Source organism: Colias eurytheme, chromosome 2 (assembly GCF_061535395.1).
Source record: "Colias eurytheme isolate Ceu_HAF_F1 chromosome 2, ilColEury1 Martin Lab GWU primary, whole genome shotgun sequence".
NCBI classification, from domain to species: domain Eukaryota; kingdom Metazoa; phylum Arthropoda; class Insecta; order Lepidoptera; family Pieridae; genus Colias; species Colias eurytheme.
This window is the reverse complement of record NC_142981.1, coordinates 13,051,137-13,074,479: the sequence shown is the minus strand read 5'-3', so window position 1 is coordinate 13,074,479 and position 23,343 is coordinate 13,051,137. Positions and strand designations below refer to the sequence as shown.

Below are 23,343 nucleotides of genomic sequence, written 5' to 3'. Positions count from 1 at the left end.
ATGGGTCAAATTCTAGAGCAAAATAGTTTATTTGCTATGAGGTGTAGCAGTAACTAGTATCTAATCTGTGGTGTAATCACAAAACTTACCAAACAATAAATTTTAATGGTTTTAGATATCTAAATTAAACCCATATATCGCAGGAATTAGATAGGTACATAATGAATCCCTACTAATTATAATATATTATAATAAATGTGAAAGTAACTATCTAATCTGTCTGTCTGTCTGTTACGCCTTCCCGCTTAAACCTCTCAACCGATTTTGATGAAATTTGGCACAGACAATCTTTAGACCCTAAGAAAGGACATAGGCCTAACATATACCTTTTATCAAAACAATACGCGGGCGAAGCCGCGGGCGGAAGCTAGTACTATTATAATTTATGCATACTTAAACTTAGATTAAAATCTGTCTATTGCGAAATTATGACGTAGGTACTCGCACACAGGAACCAGAGGTATATTTTAGGATATAAGTGGTAAAAATAAAACAAAACATTAAAACGTAACAAGTTTATTAAAATATAAACAATATATTAATAAATAATTAATCACGCACTAAACGACTAGCAAATACTGTTACAGTAGGTAAAATAAATGCGTTTCATAAAAATACAAATAAATGCAAATTTTACAATAATTACCCGCTTTAATATATATAATAGTAGTTAACTATAGCCTTCAATAATGTAACAAAATTCATTTTTAAAATACTAATTTAATTCTGTCACCATCATCAATCTCCAAAAATCATCACATCACAATAAAGTCATTTTGTTAAATTAATTTACCATTTTAATTATGATATTTAAAGCCTATCATACTATATTAAGTAGAGGCCGCCTAAACACACCGTCCATCATTTTTTATTACTATAAACCACAAAATTTTACTTTTCATCGTTCATATTATCTTTACAAATCACCACCCAATCACTAAACACTAAAACCCCGTGTATCCCCGCACCACCACCAACTCCCCTCAGTCCCGTGCCCGTGCCGCACGTGCGCCCCAGCGGCGGTGTGCGAGTGCGAGCGCCTCGTGTGCGCGCTCCACTCGCTCCAGTAACTCGTCCGGGGGGGATACTTCGCGCTGTATGATATAAATGGGTATTGAAGTGAATAGAAAGAAATATGTATATAAAATTAAATTAATAAATAAATATCCTATGGATTTAAGATTTTTTTACTTTGATTTTAGTAGTGTAGTGAAACAAATCATTTCGTCCGGTAGTTTGAATAAGTTTATGGCCATTTTATTTATCAGTAAATGACCTTATTGTTTTAAATGCTACTTATACAATGAATTTCTAAAACATACAGATGAATTAAGTGCAGAGCAGAAAAGATATTCAAAACTTATAAAATCAGAAGTTTCTTTGAAATTAATAAACTTACCATATACCGCACGTTGCAGCCGTGCGCACAATCGTCTTCGCTTCGCCTCGTCTGCGACACGCTAACGTGTCTAACGCTGCAACTACACGGCTGAAAAAGTAGAAAGATTAATAAAAATCGTAGTTTCAACATTGTATAATTAAATATGACCACATATTTAATATAAGTTTATAGCATTCAAATGCTTTAATAAATAAATGAGATTTTTTTAATGAATAAAAAAAATTCTAGATCACCAATCGGGATTCTTACAAGGTGACCCAGTGGCTAGGCTAGCGTCCCAGGTAAGGAAAAAAACGCGGGTTCGAAACCCATGTGAAATCGATTTGTTTTCAATTAAAAAAAATATTCATGGTCACATTTTTAGCTACAAATGAGTTTTCTATTATTGCTCACCGTCTCCACTTTTAACTGTTTCTTCCGCAACAGCCTCCGCGGCGGCGTAGGAGGCGCACTACCCGTCTCGCTCGCACTCCTACCGCAGCCTCGCTCCGTCTCGCTCGCACACCTCATGTGTATGGACTTGGAGCAGCACGGCTCGTTCAGCGCGCTTTCCGTTTGTGAGCTCTGTAGCGTTCGTATTAAGGTCTCTTGTTGTTTGATCCGTTCCTCTTGGTCCCTTTGCCGCTGGCTCTGTTGTTTGAGACAGCGTCTAACTGTGCATACAATATGGCGCGTCTCGTCGCATAGTGCGGCGCCGCGGGCTTGGGCTTCTTCCAGTTGGGCTTGCAGGTTGTGGGCGCAATTTGATTTCTCTCTGTGAAGAAATACTTTTTAACGGTTGTTCGAACTTCATCTGGTATGTTTGTATGTAACTGACATCGTTAGTTTCGTTTAGATACATTTTTAACGAATAGATTAAATTGAAACTTTTTACACTTATCAAGGATCGGTAATACAATAATTTCATGAGTTTATCTTACTAGAGCTTGTTTTTCAGTTACTACATACGATATTTAGTGGAACGAAGTTATTTATCGTGCGTTGTGAAAAGGGACCAGAGTCCAGACGGAAAAAAAAAACGGGTTGCACTCCGGGAGCGGAGTTCACTTCAAAAATAAGACGAAAAGTTGTAAACTTTTTCCTATAAATGTAATTAGGCCGCGCGAGTTTATCTGTTTGTCTGTCTGTTAACTAATTATTCAAAAATAACTTCGTTCCATTCGGGTGTCCCTTTAAACCTATCAAGTTTTTTTATTTATTGTCAAATATTAGTAAAATATTCAAACTTCAATTAAAACGCAAACCAATTTCAATCCCAATTACATAAACCGTCTAACCCCACCTATAATGCGTTTGCAACGTATGGCAGTGTTCCCGTGCGCTGGAGAGGTCGGCCCGCAGCGCGCGCAGGCGGCGGCGGGCGGCGCGCAGCTGCGAGCGGCAACACCGCACCGCCGCAAGCAGCCGGCCCACCTCCGCGTGGACCGCGCTCTGTGGACGATAGATACGACTATAAATATAAAAAAAATGTGTGCGTGTACTAGTGTACACACGTAAGAAGTGAAACTTCTTTATGACCTTATTTTTAAAAAAATAATTTACTATATGCAACCTTACAGAAATACGTCGCGCGTGGTGAAGAGATAAGAAAAAGATGGCGCGTAACGGAAAAATGTCACGCGTAACGAAAAAATGTTACACTAAATTTTTTTCCAACCCCGATAAACAAGTTTCACTTCAATAAATATATCAACTGTGTAACAAGTGAAAAATTTACTAGTCAATTGTGTTTTAAATCTAAACTATCACATGCAGTTCCATCAACGACACAAAATATAAATTACTAGCTGCGCTTCACGGTTTCACCTGCGTAGCTCCGTTCCTGTTGGTCATAATATAATATATCCTAGGAAGGAAGGCTATCTTCCTCGATAAATGTGCTATCTAAAACCGAAAAAATTTTTCAAATCGGACCAGGTAGTTCCTGAGAATAGCGCGTTCAAACAAACAAACTCTTCAGCTTTATAATATTAAGTATAGATATGACATTTAGTTTTATAGCATTCAAATATATAAATAAACATTTTGCTTTATAAAATAAACATTTTTTAAGAATATAAATTCGATCAAGAAGCCCGATTCGAACCCGCGTCTTTCAAATTACCGAGGCAACGCCTGACCTCTCGACCACTGAATAAGTCCATCAAATATACTACCAACTACACAATTAGAAAATAAGATATATTATGTACAGTGTAAGAAAAACAATGCTATATTTGTAGATTTTTGATAAGCTTTTGACTTTGTATGACACAAAATTTCAATGAGAGAAAGACAATTTTTCATCCATACATCCTTCAATGATTTATCAATGACAGACTTTACCTTTACCTTTATTTAGAAGACTTTTATTTTTAAAGCAAAGAGACAACAAGTTAGCTCTGTATACCATGGAAGCCGCAGAGTACCGCAAGGTTCAATACTCAGACCGCTACTGTACAAAATCTTCAAAGCTGATCTATTTTAGCTAGAAGACGTTCCAACTGGTAGCATAAAAATAAAATACAACTCCCGACTTACATCCTTAGCATTGACGTTGGACTTCTCAAGTGTTTCTTTTAATTCATCAATAGTTGCTTCATGCTGCTGACACTTTTGCTGAACTTTGGCCAATTCTGTTGTTTTCTCATCTAATAATCCTGCAATGTAAAATATTTGTGTAGTTTATTTAAATTAATCAAAATAAATAAAAATAAATATTGTAAATAAAATAGAGGTTACTCTTACTCTTTGCATCTTTCAATTCGGCAGTCAATCTCTCGCAGCATTCCTCTTGCGAAGATTTTTCTAGTTTATATAATTGTTGTCGGATGCGGTTAAGCTGGAAAATTATTTTTTCCTTAATTAATACTAACTATATTATTTTCTTCGTCCAAAATGTTATCATTGTATCTTTAGTAGTTCTCGCTCATCGGCATAAATAATTTGTGGCATAATATCTCGACGTAGAAAATATTCGTTCCTCGCTTTGTTATAATATAAACTTATGTACAAAAAATGCGTTTAATATGTGTTTCTGGTTCTGGTTTTTAATATTTTAGGTCTGAGTGGTCAAATTGAGTTTTCATTTTGATTTTAAGAGTGAATCTAAAGTAAATCACTAACTGAATTAAAAAAAAAATATTATTAGAACAGTAAACATTACCTCATATTCTTTTTCCTGTATTTGTCTCTGGTAGTGATTGTCGATATTCTCTTTGTCTTCGAGCGCTTCTTCCAAATCGATCACCTTCTGTTGCAATTTACTTATCTGTACCTGGAATGTGTGAATCGATGTTATCTATTCTATTATATTCTGATTTGAAAGTTAATTCTTAAAGAAAATAGTTTTAATCTATAAGTAGTACAAATAATACGATATCTTCACTAGGTGCCTACATGAAGACGGTTATTTAAAAAACAAATATTTTATGGCATGTAAATTTCTACTTCTATGGACGATAAATAAAAATATTACCTCATTAATTTCATTTTGTCTTCGTAGTTTCTTATTCTCTTCTTCTAGTCCACATGTACACTCGCCCTATAAATTATCAAATTGATAAATGATTAATATTCACATGCTTTATTTATTTTTATCATTCTGTAAACTGTAGGAACTATGCAATAACAATGATTTATAATTTCGTCTTTAAAAATTATATTATGTTAACATTTATCCATCTCTGCTTTTCCTTAAAAACCAACCACAAAGTTAAAGAATTTTATATTTTGAAGACCCTTTTACTAAATGATTCTTTCAATAAGCCCTGACTACTCTTCGTAGGTTTATTATCTGTATTGTGATACAAATAAGTGCATCAATTTATTATAAAACACCTTAAGCAGACAAATTTCATGTATAAAGATCACCGTACAGTGAGCATCTCTTTGAGCGTATGCAGCTGCGCCGCGATGTGCGCGAGGTCGTCGCTCACCGAACCCTCCTCCCGCTCCCACACGCCCTACACGAAATTAAACCACGATTTAATTTAAAAATTTATTGGTATAGAATATTACAGGGTTAATAAACAATGTAGACATGCGATATAAACAACTTATAAATAAATATAAAACTGATAAAAATTGGCAAAAATTAACTTAACTACTAGGCAGACAAACATTATTATCTAAGTGCACGATATTCGAATTTCCTATCGGAAACACCGAATTTTAAAAATAATTATAACAATTATCAAACGAGAGTTAAAAAAAATTCAGGAGACACTCGGACCAGAGATTGTTTATCACAGAATAAATGTGTGTTTTTTAATCAATGTTATTGTTTCCGATTGGAAATATACAGGGTGTCCCACTATTGGTATACTAAGCGCGAAGGAACTTGTAGTTTTGCATACACGGATCACGTAAAAAATACTTAAAAAAAAAATTGGGTCCAAAATTTTTTGCTAAATTTTTCCTGAAAATCCATGTTTTCTTCTCTAGCTTCGCGCAGCCGGCATATACTGCTTCTCTAATATGAGCATTTTGTCTATGAAAACATAATCTTAAACGATAGCTCACGTGCTGGTGGCAAAGTTGGGCAGGTTGCTTGTTTTGGGTGTACACATAGAGTTTTAAGAATTCATCTATACATCCACTGTCAACAGGGCATTCTAAGGCAACCACTGAAAATCAGTGTATTGCACTGAGTGGCAGGCCTTTTGTGGCATGCATAGATTTAAGTTAGATTTAAGTTTCTTTGTTTTATTTTATTTGTATTTTTTTTTATGTATCCACAATAAACATATTTCATTTCATTTCATTTCATTTCATTTCATCTATTTGAAAAAAAAATGCGTCTGGATTTTTTAAATTATTTTTTACGTACTCAGCGTATGCAAAACTATAACACCCTAAATAACACCCTGTATAATTTAACAACAAGAATCAGAATCAGAGAGAATGTTAGTAGTTACTTAGTACTTTTAGAAAAAACTATTACAAACAAATTATGAAAAATAGATAAAGCTTAATATTTAAGAGCGTTAAGCAAGCCACATCTTGAGTAACATAAATCCAATACCGAATCATTGTTAGAGCTGCTCAAGAAATTAGATATTTCTGCCTTCAGGTTTTCCACCTCCACAGCTATTTCCTAAAACAAAGGTATTTTTAACAATCATTCATTTGAGATACAGAAAAAATACATTAAAGATTTTTGAAACTATTATCTAATTATGTGTCTTAATTTATGATATTATGTAGAGATCATCGGAAAATAGCAGTTTTTTATTTATTTGTAAGTTTGTCTTGAGCATTTGCCTAGCAATTTGATGAAATGGCTGAATATAATCCAGGTGGTTAATTAAACGGCGCTAACATACCTGGTAAGTCTGCAAAGAGGAGCGCTGGGTATCCACAACGTACTGCAGCCTGCCGATCTGTTCGTTTTTCTGTTTGTCCGTCACACGCAGCTCGAGGTATGAGCGTCGGAGCATTTCTATTAATTGCTCTTGTTTTGCTGTCTTTTTGGGAAAATATAATATTATACACATTCATTGGGTTCAATAAAGCTTAAGAGAACTTCACTAAAAATTGAAGATTATTACAAAGGAAAATACGACAAATTAATTGTCATTTCGTCAATCAAACTCGATTCTCGCTTTAAAGGTTTTTGAAATCAAACGCATATATTATTTTATTTATTTATTTTATTTAGCATCAAAAATTCGGATATCGTAGATCCATTTGTTAGTAAAAAAAAAAATAAACCTAAGTATTAATGTTAGTAAAATTACATCTAAAAAAAAAAACTAAAAACTAAGTCCACCATAGGACACTCTACGCGTAGACATGTCGCTTTGACGCAACAAGTGTGCGCACAAAGTGTCCCATGATTGGCGCACTTACATCCTCCGCGATGGTTCTTATAATACTGTTGGAACTGCCCCGCACTCTCATTAAAAGAGAAGCTGTTTTTTTACGAATGACGGCCCAGAAATCCGATGTGTGTGCTTGAGCGAACATCCCGGAGGCGCTGCAGAAGCGTGGCAGTTTCAACAGCATTCGGAAGGCATTATTATATAGGACACGAAGAGCATTTAGCGATCGATCCGCATAGTTGGCCCATAGACTGCTCGTGTAGAGATTCTGACAGAACGCCTTAAAAAGCATTATTTTTACGTCTTTACTACAACGAGCAAATCTACGAGCCAACATATTGGCTCTAACCGCTAACGCCCGTCGCTCCCGCTCAATGTCCACATTGTCTCGGAGGTCATCGGTAAGCATATGCCCAAGGTACTTAAATTGTTTAACTCTTTCTATAACTATACCATTAAGAGCTATGGTGGAAGTACATCTAGGATACTTACCGGTGTCCCCAAATACAACATATTTACATTTGTTTACATTGTATTGCAGACCATGTGCCTCAACGTATTTCTCACAAACTCTCAATAATTCAGACAGAGCAGAAGCAGTCGGGGCCAGCAACACCATATCATCGGCATAACTGATATTATTAACGCAGACACCTCCAATGCTGCAACCGACATGCATACTGCTGAGCCCGACAATAAGGTCATTGACATATAAATTAAATAGCTTGGGAGACGAAAGTCCGCCTTGCCTAACACCACATTCGAGTCCATACACTTCGGAGTATGAGTTAGACCATCGAACAACATTTTTTTGGTTAGCATACCAGAATTTAAACGTATTTAATATGCCTGCCGGTATACCCTTGTCCCTCAGCTTCCTCCATAAGACGTCATACGACACCAGATCAAATGCCCTGGATAGGTCGAGGAAACAAGCATACACAGGAGTCCTACGCTTGTTGTAGTATTGAACAGTGTGCTTAAGACTCAAAATAGCGCTTTCAGTAGAGAGTCCGGGTCTAAAACCGAACTGAGCGTCATGGAGGCTTAAAAAGCCATTAAGATTAGCATCAAGCACACTGTCCAACACCTTGGCTAGAATCGTTGCGAGCGATATGGGGCGATAATTTCCCTTATCGGAGATGTCACCCGTCTTATTTTTAATCACAGGCACGACTACAGTTTTCATGAGAGCCGCGGGAAGATAGGCGTGGCTAATACATAAGGTGTAGAACATGGAAAGTATCCTCGGCAAGTGACATCCCCCATACTTTAAATGTTCGACACTGAGTCCGTCATGGCCCGGAGATTTACCTCTACTCATGTTTTTTATGATAGATGCAACCTGCTTAGAAGAGACATGAAGCAGAGGCTCATCCCCACACCAGCCGGGCTCCTGGTAAATCGCGGCCGAAGGCCCCAAAGGTGATCGCACTTTAAAATGTTCTCTAAACATATTAGCTATATCTTCAGGTTTATTACGCCCCTCCACACTCACCGGCAAACTTGGCTTAATATCAAGTTTAGAAGTGGATTTCCAAAATTGAACAAAATTTTTTGAAGCCTGCTGTTCAGCTAGTATGTCCATTTTAATCTGGTCTTGGTTATTTTGACACCATTTAAGTCGACTTTTAAATATTTTTCGAGCCATAGACATTTGATTATAAACAGGGCCAGAATTCGGACGCTGATGAGATACCCACAACTTGAAACTAAGTTTCGCCTCCCGGTGAGCTTCTCTCACATACCTATTCCACCCACATAATCTATTTCGTCTATCTTTTTTAGGGTGCCTCGCCTCGCAAGACAATACCGCCGCTTCAGATAGACTCTGTACAATTTTACTATAAAGTCGATCTAAAACAATTCTATGCTCAGCCAAGGAACACGACCCGCCACTGCAACTGAACAGCTCCTGGGGGAGATCAATTTCTTTTAAACGATCGTCACATATCTCGCGATAACTATCAATTTGAGAATCATTTCTTTCACCCCAAATAACCGAACTCCGATGATATGATGATGATATTATGATATGAAAAAAAATCATAAATAGATATTGACTTACCTCATAAAAACATTCTCTATAAAGGTCTTCTATGACTGTCAGATTATCCCTTAATGTTTTCACGATTTTCCCGTTTGATTCCTAAAATATTTCTACAATGTTTTTTAATGTTCGAGTGGTTTTGTTAGTATATTATGGTTATTTTTTATTAGCTTTAAATTAATTTTATTATACAGGGTGTCCCACTGTTGGTATACTAAGCTCAAAGGAGGTTATAGTTTTGAATACGCTGAGTACGTAAAAAATAATTAAAAAATTCCAGACGCATTTTTTTTTAAAAAAGATGAATTCTTAAAACTCTATGTGTACAACCATAACAAGCAACCCACCCAACTTTGCCACCAGCACGTGAGCTGCCGTTTAAGATTATGTTTTCATAGACAAAATGCTTACATTAGAGGAGCGGTATATGCCGGCTGCGCGAAGCTAGAGAAGAAAACATAGATTTTCAGGAAAAATTTTGCAAAAAATTTTTGATGTAATTTTGTTTTTTAAGTATTTTTTACGTGATCAGTGTATGCAAAACAACAAGTCCCTTCGCGCTTAGTATACCCATAGTGGGACACCCTGTATATCCGCGGAAACATGCCAAATTACATGCTAACATGTGTTGTTAGAGCCTGATTAACACATTTTTTTAATTAAACAATCTGTAGTAACCGTCATAAAAGTTTTTTACGAGTTGTTACTAGCGAATTCTTATTGAAGAAAATTAAGACGATTATACATAATACATTCCCCAAAAAAAAAATCATGCATCTAGTACGTAAACGTTGTGTGATGGTTTTAACTTTTACTAGGTTTACAAATATTTTATATTATGTAGGTATATTATCTATCTGTCTATATTATGTATTTATTATTATGATTTAATTTTAAACATTTATCTATTTATATGTCATGTTAAATTATCTTATGTACATGTTTTTGCTCTAATTAGTTTACATTATATCATATTATTATATTTTTGAACGCACTGCCGCTCCAATCGCTTCAAAGAGGGGCCACTGAAAATCAGTAAAATAAAACACACCAACTATTTTCAATAAAGTGTATCAAATTAACACTAACTTGAGTCTCAGCAGATATTGAGACGTCTGTCATCTCAGTTTTGCAGCCAACTGATATGCCTTTCTGCAACTACAAATTATTTACGAAATATAAATAACTAGCTGTGCTCCGCAGTTTTACCCGCAGTGCTCCGCTCCTGTTGGTCTTAGCGTGATGATAATACAAGCCTATAGTCTTCCTCGCTGAATGGGCTATTTAACACCGAAAGAATTTTTCATATCGGACCAGTAGTTCCTGAGATAAGCGCGTTCAAACAAACAAACTCATCAGTTTTATAATATTAGTATAGATAAGACCAGAACATCTATTTATCTGCTAGATTATTGAGGTGCTACGAAATTTTATACAATTATGTTTTCATCAATGAGAAAGTATTTGTTTGTTTACGAAAACGCGTTTATCTTTGGAGCTACTACTTCTGTACGGCTGTACCAGATGAGCGTTAGAAGTTATTTTTACTTTTGATAGCTTAATTTGGACGTTATTTAATATAACAACGTGCTGTTTAAAAGCACGTTATAGCTCTCGATGGGACAACAAAAGAATATGATTAGGATGTATCTACTTTTATAAATGCTATAATCGTAAAAGTTTATTAGGATGTAGGTATGGAAAAATGTTTGCTAGTGAAATTTCGTACAGATAAATTTGGATAGGTACTTAGCAAATTGACACATTTCGATTTGTAGGGCTAACAATGAATGTCATAAATGTTTATAAATATTACTTACAGCTTGAATTTGTGTTCCCTGATTGAGCTTAGCGGAGGGTACTTTGGAAGCGAGCGACGATATCCGCTCCTCCGCTAGCGCTAAGCTTTCCGCTTGCACTCGTACCGTCTCTTCTTTGTTCTTTAACTGTTTGTTGTTGTTCAATTAATTATTTTTTTATATAGATTTAGAAGATGTACCAGATAATATAGGCTATATTGATATTGATTGAGTAAGAACGTTTGTTTCGAACTTGTCTACACTGATACGGATTCGTTGTTTTTTTTTTGTTTGTTAAGATTTTACTCAAAAAACTACACACACAGTTTATAAAAATCTTATACCATTATAAAGCTACATACTTAGAATTAAATAGTAATTATTATACTTAGACTTTAGAGTAAAGAATCTACATTACATCAAGGCTATTATATTTTTATAATTGGCTCGGCTCGGGCGAAGACGAAGCTAATGAAGAAATGTGAAAATATTTAATCGTAACAATTCGAACGAATAACTTATCCTAATAAAGACGTTAGAAAATTAAAACACAACCATTTATTTACTTATAATTAAATGAATGTATCGTTTGATCCACTCAAAGGGTGCTCGCTGCGAGTTATTTTGGTCATGATTGATCTGCTATGGATGTCCAGCTTCCATTAGCTTTATTAAGGGATTTATATTTCCTGTTGTGTATGCAAGAATATTAAAATAACATAATTTAAGCAATATCCCCATGACGCATGCTACCTTGCATTTGGGTATATTATTTCCCCAAAAAAAAAACTTTTTGTCATAATTTGGCAATAAATTTGTTGTTTAGAAATAGTAACTGTATAATTCATACGCAAATTACTCCGATAAAACATTTTCAAAACCAATAGGTAGAGTCTTATAGAGAGCGTCAGTGGAATTTAATAAATCGGACGTACTTAGTTATAAACTGTGGTTATAAACTTAAGTATAAAATAATTTTCTACTAACGTAAGTACACATTTGTAAGCCAACTCATTAGTATACAGTATTCTTTAAGGATTTTTACCCATTGAGCCCCAAGCGGCCCGATCGGTCCCAGACACAATAGATTTTCTATTGTGTCTGTGGTTCCGGGGCCTGAGTTATTAAATGAAATAATCAAAGATACATACAATTTGTAGCGTAGCATGCAGTTTGTCTTCCAAACATCGCGCCCGCTCCGCTTCGCTCACGCTCTCCGCCAAGCTTGAAGCTCCCGTGCTTTCCTAGATTACAAGTTAATTTACATCAAAAAATGTGGCTTTATAACTAATAAGCGATTTCTACCAGGCAACATAGAATGTAAGCACATTCTATGTTATCACGGTAGCTAAACTTTTAGAGGGAAATTTATGGAGAAAATCTCAAAACACTGAAGAATATTGTTATTGTGATTTCAAAAAAACAGATTGCGCTTCATTACGTGCATATTATTTTCAACATAAAAAATACCTACCTACTAGCTCTACAACAATAATTAATAGTTTTATTGTTTAAAATTACGCTTAATTAGAAAAATATTGGATTATTCGAACAGTTTTAAATTAACAAAACATAGAAGTAATACAAAAAAAGAACAAAAAGTTGAAAAGCAGCTTTTTGAAAGCTTTATGCTATTCAGAATTATCTAACATCAATATATAAAGATTCAATAAGATAGTTTTATAATATTCTATCATTAAGTCTGTATAAAATGATACCTATTTTGAGTAGATATTTATTCCTTTTCTCGATTCGTTATAAATATTGAACATCAACACAAATATTTGTAATGAAAATTAAATGGCTATGCCATTTAATTGAAGAAAACAAAATTTAATTCCTTGCAATCATTTGTTAACTTACTTTGAAAAAGTCGCTGCAATCAGAATCCCCATACATCAACAATCCATTGAACATCATGTTTAAAACACATAAATTCAATAACACAACAAAATATCCTTTCCGTAGTTTATTCATTCACAATACAGATAAAATAAACAAATCAAAACGTGAAATTATAAGAACACTGAAATTTCGCGCCAAAACAACCACTCGTCTATTTTTTTTAATGGTACAGTCACACACAGACAATATTGATTAAAAGTACAATCAAGCGCGAAAATCAGTGTGATTGTATTACGCGTCACACAGCATCGCCGTACAACGTTGCTCTGAGCGTGGGCGGATATTTTTAGGGCAACGTAAATAGTAGTTTTCAGTGAGCTGTGTGGCGGAAGCTGCTCCACTTGCTCTAGCTTTCTTTTAGCACCCTCCAACCTGTGACACAGGGCGTGCTTTATTTGCAACATATAGACACTATTTCCGTCAATTCAGATTTAAATTTGTAGTTTAAATTTAAGTAGCGATAATTATTGACTAAGGTTGGCAGTTTGTAGTATCGTAATATTTTTATACTTTCAGGTGAAGTTTTTTTTACTAATTAATAATTATTAATTATATAACTTGAGACTCTTTATTCTTACTACCTTCTTTTCAAAAAAAAAACTTGAAAGCGGGCTTTTGCTGCAGTTCTAAATTAAAAAAGCAGACGACGCGACGCCCAAGTTAGCGAAGCAAGCCTCTACAAACCTATTCTACTTTTTCTTCAGGAAAAATGAAACATCCTGTAGCTAGGTGAATTATTAACAACTAGCGACCCGCCCCGGCTTCGCACGGGTGCAATGCTGATACTAAATACACTACAGAAAAACTGTGAACGTTGTATATAAAAACATAGCGGCCCGCTCCGATAGATAGCCGGGCGGCTGGCCGGTACCGCCGCAAACGGTACGTCCCGCAATTTTTAAATCTGTAATATCTTCGAAAATATTCACTTAAATCATACGGTGTAAAGGGCCATATAGATCTATATTAAATGAACAATGTATTCAAGGTATTTAATTGGTTAAGGATTAATGCTGTATTGGTTAAAATCGCTTCGAAAATTAGCCATTATTTGTCGTAAAAAGTAAATGACAAAAAAAAGTTATTGTGGGTTATCCATAAGAGATAGACATATACCATCGCGGACTTTTCTGTAGACCTTTTCAATGTGTATAATACTTAGTACATTATTTTGATAAAACTCGTAGGGTTCAGCCTGCGTTTGCAATGTAAGCGGAAAAAATGTAATTTTTTACGACATCACTTTAGAAACCTCAAAAATAACAGTACTTTTCCACTATTTAATGGATATTATTATACATATAAACCTTCCTCTTGAATCACTCTTAGATCTATTAAAAAAAACCGCATCAAAATCCGTTGCGTAGTTTCAAAGATTTAAGCGTACAAAGGGACATAGGGACATAGGGACAGGGAAAGCGACTTTGTTTTATACTATGTAGTGACTAGTGAAGTCAGCTTCCGTCGCGTCGCCTGTCCGCGTTTCGTCACACGCGCCCATTAACGTTTCAGCCCGACCACGAAAACATTCCTTTGATTATTGAGAAATATGTTATGGTTTATGCGAGAGGATTATGAAGAAATGCGCTAGGTTTGTATGTTTTTTCGAGCCATTAGGTACTTATTTAACATTGTTTGGACTTTGGAGACATGATTCTGCAAGTAGTTGTTTCTAAGAGTATAAGTTTAAGAAAGAGAGTACCGACGAGTGATTACATATACACCAATTAGGAATGAGACGAAACCATTACATGGTAGAGAAAGCATTTGTTTTACAAATCTTTTCTCTGTTTCATATTTTAAAATCCATCGAGCAGCTGAACTGTTTATAGTTTATACGACAAAGAGTTTCACAGAAATATAAAAACGCACCTAACGATCTCCCTGGCGCAGTTAAATTAAAAAATAAAAAAATATTTTTATATGTGGTTTGTCAATGCAACTATCGGCTCTAACACTATGCTATTTTCAGCAACAGTTTCGAATCCCTTCCGGTCTACTTCTTAGAATAACCTTATTTATTTCTTTGAGTAAGAGTGACACTCGTCAAAGAATCTTAAAGTTCGTTTCTTATTTTTACAAATAAATAACAATCAGATCATTATATAGGTAATTCGTTTTTGACTTTAATTTTGATCTAGGTAATTGCGTGGAAGCGAGACCATATTCCACGTAAAAGACAACTTGTTAATCAAATAAAAAAAAATGTATTGCCTATGCCAATCGGGATGTAATTTTCTACATTTCAGGCGGGCTACAGCTAGGGCGGGCAAAAAAAACGTACACATATATTAATTACTCTACACTCTACACTACACTGTAGTCTACAGCATTTCGCTAATAGCTCTACTAGAATGAGTCAAAACATAAACGTCACACACACACACACACACGCACATTTGAACTGCTACACACGTCAGGATATCGTAAATCATGGACGCACATTAACTTACCACCCAGCACGTAAATTAATTATGTTTTACATGAAATTCTACAAACTGTCTCGACGATTAATTGGATTTCCGTTTGTCATGTTGTATGTTTAGTTTAAAGACCAAGTTAATACTAAGATAAAACCTAAGCCGAAAATACATAAATAAAAATACTTTTTTTTTACTCAGTGACCTACAGTTAAAGAATTGTAGTGTAGCGTAAGTCTAAATTTAAGTGTAAGCTACAGTGATGTATCACGCAATGTAAAATGGAAAATGAGGAATATAATTACTTTTAAATAACCACAATCGCATTGACCGCTTTCCCGCTTCTTTCTGAAATTAAATTAGATCAAACCTTAATAGGTATTTAAAAAAATATTTATAGACTGCATGCGATGCAATTGTATCTAAACTATCGTCATGAAGGGGCATGTTGTAGTGTTTTCGAACCATAAAGTTAAAGTTGGACTATTTGTCATATCTATAGATACCAATATACACTTGACTCACGTGGCCGTTTAAAATTAAAAACTAATTGATAGACAAGTAAATGATGTTCTAACGCTTTCTTTTATATAATTTTATCAAAACTATTACGAATTACCGTGTAGTATCGTTATAAATACTGGCCCGGCGACTCGCGCCAGTGCGCGTCGCGATCACTTGCGCGAGCGAGCGCACTGATGGATCTCGTAAATCAGACTTTTCTTCGGTTATAGAGTCATCTGTTATTAGTAGTGGAGGGGATACAGACTGAAACAATTACGTTGAACAGATTTTGATGTTATAACTAATTGCTACGTTACGTACGTTATAAAAAAAAATTGTAACTTTTTTCTACATTTAGTATCATAATTCAACCAAAGACATCAGAAATTTTTTTTAATTCTCGCTCTGTCATTTATAGTGGTGTGACTTGGTTTCTGGTATAGACATACATTAAACTGAATTATATTATTCTATAATTTTTTTCCACATATAAAGCATCTATATCCTTTTCTAAGGACTACTAACAATACACACATTCATCAGCTAGCATTCAACAAATCAGACAAACAAACATACATTTCCATCTACGATTATATTTACGTAATACCATACCCGTTCCACAACCGATATGTCGCTATCATCAAGCAACGCCCTCTGGTGTGCGCTGGCGTTAGGTGTGGACGTCACTATCCCCACCTGGTGACACCGAATGGATGAGCTAGTATTCGATAAGTATCAGTAGCTATTTAACATTGGTCCAAACATAATTGATACTCACCGAAATGTGCAAATTCCTTTGTGTAATGGATATCGATAAAATATGTAAAATACTCATAATATGGCTAAAAGATAAAAATAAAATACTTTTTTAAATTAAATTAATTTAATGCAATAAATAAAAATACAGTAAATAAGATTATCTTCATTCTGCACAGCCAGGCCTTATTATCCATATTAGACACTTGACATCGTTAAAAAAGCTAAAAATACGAATCTATAATCCAGAATTTTATGTTCTCATCCGAGAAAACAAAAAACTATGGTCAACCCATCATCAACGGTAGGGTGACTCCGTAATTGGCAAATCTAATCTTAACCATTAATTAAAATAAACACAAAAGGAAGTAGCATGACCAAATATTGCGTTAGTTGCAAATCTAAATAAAAAAAACTTCTAAACTATATTAAAATAATGAGCATTGAAAAGTTTTTTGCCCTAAATCTTTTCTGGATACAAATGCTAGGTGCACGACAGAACCTAAGACCTAATTGTTAAAAGTTTATTTTATCTACTCTTTACACGACCCGTCATCTCCCGAACCGTCATAATGGCTGTTGCAGACCCAGTTGGGGTTCATGTCCAGGTCGGGCAGGTCACGTGACTTGCGCGGTTGGCGACACAGCGACTCGTAGGACCGATGCTCTTGCATTTGATCGTTCTTGCTCGAACATTCTTTTAGCTGTAGGAAGAAAGATTTTTATGAGTGCCGAGGTAAGGACAGATTGAAAACTACTGAATGATTTGGAATTTTCATCAGTAGCTACTTTTTATCATGACGTATCAATCTGGTTGACGAAAAAAGGAAAGTAGAAGCTATGTGTAGGTAGGTTCTTAAGGTTTAATTTTTTAATCAAAACATCAGAAGCACGAAGCTATACTATTATAATCTATACCTACTAATATTATAAAGCTGAAGAGTTTGTTTATTTGTTTGAACGCGCTAATCTGGGAAACTACTGGTGCGATTTGAAAAATTTGAAAAATTCATCGAGGAAGGCTATAGGCTATATAATATCATCTCGCCAAGACCAACAGGAGCTGTGCACTGGGGGTAAAACTGCGTAAAGCTAGTCTGTAATATATTTTGAAGGCACAGTAAATCGAAGCCAGTAAGTAGTGTACCTGCGCCTTGGCCTGTCGCAGCTGGCGGCGCATCTCGCGAATGATCTCGTCCTTGAACTGCGCCCTTAGCGCGGCGACCCGGCCCTGCTCGTCCAGCGCCGCGCACACGCGGTGCAGCGCGTGCACCTCCTCCGACAGCGACACGTTCACCTCGCGGAGGGCGCGCACGCTCTCGCCGCTTGACTGCAAACCCGACAGGATTTGTGGCATTTTTCTACGTTTTTTGTACTCATTTTGTGATTATAAGCTGGATATTTTTTATATTTGTGAGATTGCTCAAAAAAATAATACTTTACATATGTGAAAAAAGACTTTATAAAAAGGTTTAACGAAAGGGAGGAATTGCGAAAAACGATTTCTGTATCCATTCAAAACGGTAACCTCGTAACTGATATGCCCACACTAAAAACTATGTGGCAACAATACTTTGAAGGACTCCTGAACTGCCCAGCTCCTCAGCAAAGAGTAGACGCTCCAGCCGAAATACAAGATGAAGAAACAGTTAATCCTCCAACCTTTCAAGAAGTTCGGGAAGCCATTTATAAACTGAAAAATTATAAAGCCCCAGGTATTGACAAAATACCAGGGGAATTGTGGAAATACGGCGGCAAGACCACACAAATAAAACTATTTGAACTCATAGGAAAGATCTGGGATCTGGAACGACAACCAAAACAATGGAATACAGGAATCATATGCCCAATCCACAAAAAGGGAAGCCGAAAGGAATGCTGTAACTATAGAGGCATAGCGTTGTTACCATCGGCGTATAAAGTTCTGTCCTACGTGTTGCTACGGAGATTGCAGCCACTAGCAGAAAACATTCTGGGTGATTATCAGTGTGGCTTTAGGCGCAATCGTAGCACAGTAGACCAAATCTTTCTCCTAAAACAATTAATGGAGAAAAAATGGGAATACGCACAGAGCATTCACACGGTCTTCGTAGATTTTGCTAAGGCGTATGACAGTGTAGATAGACCCGCTTTATATAACATCCTAAAGAACTTTCAGATCCCTCCAAAATTGGTCAGGCTTGTTGAAATGGCTACTCAAGAAAGTAATATAGTAGTAAGAGTTGGAGCTGAATTCACGAATGAGTTTGCTGTCATAAGCGGTCTGAAGCAAGGAGACGCTTTGTCACCTCTACTTTTCAACCTTGCACTCGAACACGTCATTAGAAAAGTCCATAACCTTAATGGTGGAGTAACTTTAAACGGACAGTACAAGGTTATCGGATATGCCGACGATCTCGCAATGGTAGGGGAAACGAAGCAGCAAGTGACGGAGGCTGTAGCATGCCTTAAAGAAGAAGCCGCTAAGATTGGGCTTAGTATTAACGAATCCAAAACGGAGTACCAGCACATGCGCCGTTATAGAAACACGAGACAAAAGCGGGAAGACCTAACTGTTGGAGACACCATTTTTAAGGGCGTAGCTACATTCAAGTATCTTGGATGTCCTGTAACAGACACTAATAGTAGAGAAGAGGAGATCGAACTTCGTGTCCAAAACACTCTTCGGTGTAACGCAGGACTTCATAAGATACTTGGGTCCAAATTATTGAGCAGACGTACAAAGTTTCGAATCTATAAAACCGTGATAAGGCCGATTCTTATGTACGGCTGTGAAACCTGGACGCTCACCCAAAAAGAAGAAAAGAAGCTTCTCGTCACGGAACGCAAAGTACTTCGTAAAATATTGGGCCCGATACCCTTAAACGACGGTAGCTGGAGAATCAGATCAAATAAGGAGCTGGAGGAACTTTTTGCTGCACCAAACATCATAGGCGAGATTAAAGCGCATAGGCTACGATGGTTAGGGCACGTTCTGCGGATGGGAGATGATCGGGCTGCTAAGCGGGTTTACTTGGGGCGTCCCTCAGGCCGCCGGCCGGTTGGCCGTCCTAAGTATCGCTGGGCGGACCAAGTGAATAACGATCTCGTGGCACTGCACAGAAGAGACTGGCAAAACATCGCACTGTGCCGGGATAAGTGGCGTCTTTTGTTGTCGGAGGCCAAGACCCACTTTGGGGTCACTGCGCCAGATAGTAAGTAAGTAAGTATCCATTCAATGAGGAGATGGGCTTATTTCTATTTTATTTATTGTTATCGAATTCAAAAGTAAACCCTGATTTTGATATTGTATTATATTCCAGTCTGGGAATCGAGCCCAGGACACCAAAACTTATATAAATAGCGTGCCTTAACGCTGACCTCCATGTGTTGCAGGCGCGCCTGGTACTGCGCGTCACCACGCAGCATGTCCCCGTACTCCTTCACCGGCTCCAGGTCACCGCACTTTGAAGAAATTACATTTCCAGAAAGATTTTTTGATAAAACTTTGAAGAATAGAATGCGTAAAAAACTTTATCAACAAAAATATTAATTTCTGACAAAAAATTACAAAAAAAAAAATGTTATGAAGCATACAATTTACTCCAAGTAGTAATAATTTAAGTTTGGACCAATGTTATCAAGTTTCATTTAGCAAAGTTACAATATACTGCACCTCTTTGGTTCCAGGGCAGCAGATCTCCGCTGTGACAGAAACGTCCTTTTTGCTTACATCACTGAAATATCAATAATTAAAGATTCTATCCAGTTTGTCGCCTAATAGTTGTAAATAAAGGTAACAAAATAAATATAAGGAGCACGTTTCTTAGCATTTTAACTCATTATCATTCTAATATTCTCTTTCATCAGCGAGTGGTTCTGTACGATTTGATATTAAGTTGTAGACATTTAAATGCTTTATGGTTCAGTTCACTACTTTTTTCATGAAAATAAAATACACTTACGGAGTGTGATAAGTTGTCATAGACACGTCTTTCTTCAAACCCTTTACAGTCAGTTCGTATTGCTGCACATCCTTGCTTAGTCTTTTGATTTCTCTGCAAATATTATTTTATCGACAGGTGATACGTATGTAATTGTTTTTTATTGTTCCTTAGTTCGACTACCTATTAGAACCTGGTAAAGTTTACTTGAATAGAAGCTAGGTTGAGTTATGGCTTGAAACAATAATATCAGGAAATATTCAAAAGGTCATTACATCTTGTGCCCATCAAGCGCAAAGGTCACTGAAACCCATTTAGGAAACCGTGCCTAAATGCCCCATATGCCTTCGGTAGCACAATTTTGCGAAGATTTTTAATCATTTCACATTGTTACCTATATAACACCGAGGGCAGTAGACAGCCGACGGCACTATCTCTAAAATTAAATTGTACGTAGACCAGTTTTAGCACCATATATTAATTGAATTAAGTATGTAATATTCGATTACCTGTCTTTATGTAAATTCTCCTTTTGTAAACTATCAATCTTCATTCTCAATTCGTTCACTTGATCGCCACTCTTTTTACCAGTGTCGTTCTATAATACAAATAAAAACAGAAATAACTAACAATCTTTCTACTAAAACCGCTTAAAATACCTACTTAGATTATTGTGTATTAACAATTTTTATTCGAATTCTCTGTCAGACTGTTTGTTCCCGCTCATCTCTGTAATATGGACCGATTTGTCGGGACTTTCAGTGGTCTTTCACTTAAAAATAGTAACAGCACAGCTAGTATATTAAAGCAGGCTACTCACATACCTGCAGCAGGAACAATATTGGAATTCAGCTCCTAAAATTGATTGATGTGTGACAGCTGAAATTGCTCTGACCGCCGTACAACCGAGGTTGTTCCTGCGGCAGGTGTGTAAGTAGCCCGCTTAATAAAACACAAAATAATAAATAGTGTATAAGTATATTGAATAAAGTATAAACATCAAAAAATAAATATAAAAACACGATCACAAATTATGGACTTTATTTAATTTATTTTTCCCCTTGTGCTTTGTTTTGTTTGTGTCGCCTTGATCCATTGTTGGATTCCTGAAACCAAAAAATAGTGTATTCTAGTTAACTCGTAAATATGTGCAACATACTACATAGGTTACATTGCAAAACCATTATTTCAGAAGAAAAAAACGTGATTATAATATTTTAATTGGTTTTGTATAAGTACGAATATTATAAATGCGGAAGTAACTATTTGTCTGTCAGTCTCTAAACCAATGAACCTTTTTGGACGAGAATTATCCCAAAAATTCCATAGTAGGTAACGGGAACTATTATGAGCTGTCCCTTGACAATGCGGCCGAAACTGCAGCCGAAAGGCAGAAATAACTATTAAATTCATAATAATTTAAAAAAGTTTAAATACTAACCAAGCAGCCGGTCCAAATATATCAGACTGCGTGACTTCGTTAAAATGTATGCTGTCAATCGCGCAATAATCGAACTCGCGCAGGCGCCGCAGCACCTCGAGCAGCCCGCGCAAATCAGAGTCTTTTCGCGCCAAGCGGCGGCGCAGTGACGTCACTTCCGCGCGCAATTCCGACACCATCTACGCGGATTACAACTTTCAATCGCAACTTACGGCTAGTTACGTTTTTATCAAAGCAAGCAATATTGAAATATGTATTGAAAAGTTAACAAACGCCTAATAAATCAAAGTGAATGCGAAAGCAGTGTAATTATATTATGAATGCTCACAAACTGACATTCAATGCATAAAGTATTAAAAAAACTATCACCAAACGCAGTAAAATGTTTTAAACACAAATGACGCGCTTGCAAGACAACCATGATACTCGTATAATCAACAATAAGATAAAAAGACTAACTTCAGTATATTTTCTTCGTTCACTGAGCAGCCGTGTTGTGAGGTCGATCTCCAAATCTTCCACTGTCTTCGCGAGTAACTTGTTCTGTTCCACTAGATCGCTGACCCAAGATTTTAATAACTGGACTTGTTTCTAAAAATATAGGGATCGCTTTACTAAAAATACTAAATAAATCGCACAGGAAATAGTTATAATGTACTTCTGCATTTAGTTTTAAATTACCTAGTTAACTTCATTTAAATTTAATGATCTAAGACATAAAGCGATTGAACTTAAAAAAAGGATTTAAAATATTATGTAGCGAGCTATACTCCGCATGCTTTACTCAGGTTGACAGAACCGAATACAATACGTTTTGTACTGGTAAGTTAAATTCCTGCATACAAAAAAAGCAAAATCCGTTCATCTGTGTGGATGAACGTGTGGATGAAAAAAATGAAATGTATTCATTCATAGATACATCCTCATACAAGCAAAATATTCAATAGTAAGAACTAACTTGCAATTTATTCGACCCGCTCGTCGAACTAATAAAATTCAGCCTCTCTTCATATGCCCGGTGTACTTCCTCAAGCACGGCCAGAGTGGGACCGGAGTCACACGCACATTTTGTATTGTCTCCGCTTGTTTCCATATCTATTGCTATTTATCTTAGGATGATCTTATGTAAATGGACATTGCTTAGTAAAATATTCTGTCACGGATCGTGTCAATATTGTATTTTTTTCGGTTTTGATAGTTTATGGTTGGTGCACATGAACGATAGTTCAAAAAAATAATTCACTCAAAATTCACTATTAGTGGAAATCACGTGCAAATTTTATGGATTTGTTTTTTAAAATATTATAGATCCAAGATATCATCTTATCATTTCTAACAA

General features: G+C 36.0%; 1 protein-coding gene across 1 annotated transcript; it reads right to left on the bottom strand.

Annotated features, from left to right (window-relative positions):
• Positions 1–682: 682 nt before the first annotated feature.
• On the bottom strand, positions 683–23,097 carry LOC149910795 (uncharacterized). Its single transcript, XM_090108838.1, has 27 exons — positions 22,963–23,097; positions 22,464–22,595; positions 21,073–21,161; positions 20,585–20,677; positions 20,296–20,356; positions 20,001–20,084; positions 17,788–17,970; positions 17,178–17,344; positions 16,663–16,726; positions 16,497–16,580; positions 16,000–16,148; positions 12,919–13,033; positions 12,207–12,299; positions 11,077–11,202; positions 10,346–10,414; positions 9,275–9,355; positions 6,709–6,849; positions 6,408–6,479; positions 5,260–5,346; positions 4,860–4,925; positions 4,548–4,658; positions 4,130–4,223; positions 3,923–4,041; positions 2,685–2,833; positions 1,796–2,156; positions 1,400–1,489; positions 683–1,094 (listed from the first exon to the last, which is right to left on the bottom strand). The coding sequence occupies exons 1-27, from the start codon at positions 23,095–23,097 to the stop codon at positions 984–986; spliced, it is 3,126 nt and encodes a 1,041-aa protein (XP_089964964.1). The 3' UTR covers positions 683–983.
• Between the last annotated feature and the right edge of the window lie 246 nt (positions 23,098–23,343).

Bases quoted from the DNA above. Each gene is read 5' to 3' on its own strand.
- LOC149910795 (XM_090108838.1), bottom strand. From the start codon at position 23,097: ATGGAAACAAGCGGAGACAATACAAAATGTGCGTGTGACTCCGGTCCC. The intron at 5,347-6,407 runs GTATTGGATTTA...AATTTCGTGTAG, and splicing joins GCAGCTCTAACAATGATTCG to GGCGTGTGGGAGCGGGAGGA. The intron at 2,834-3,922 runs GTAAGTCGGGAG...TATCGTCCACAG, and splicing joins CCAACGTCAATGCTAAGGAT to AGCGCGGTCCACGCGGAGGT.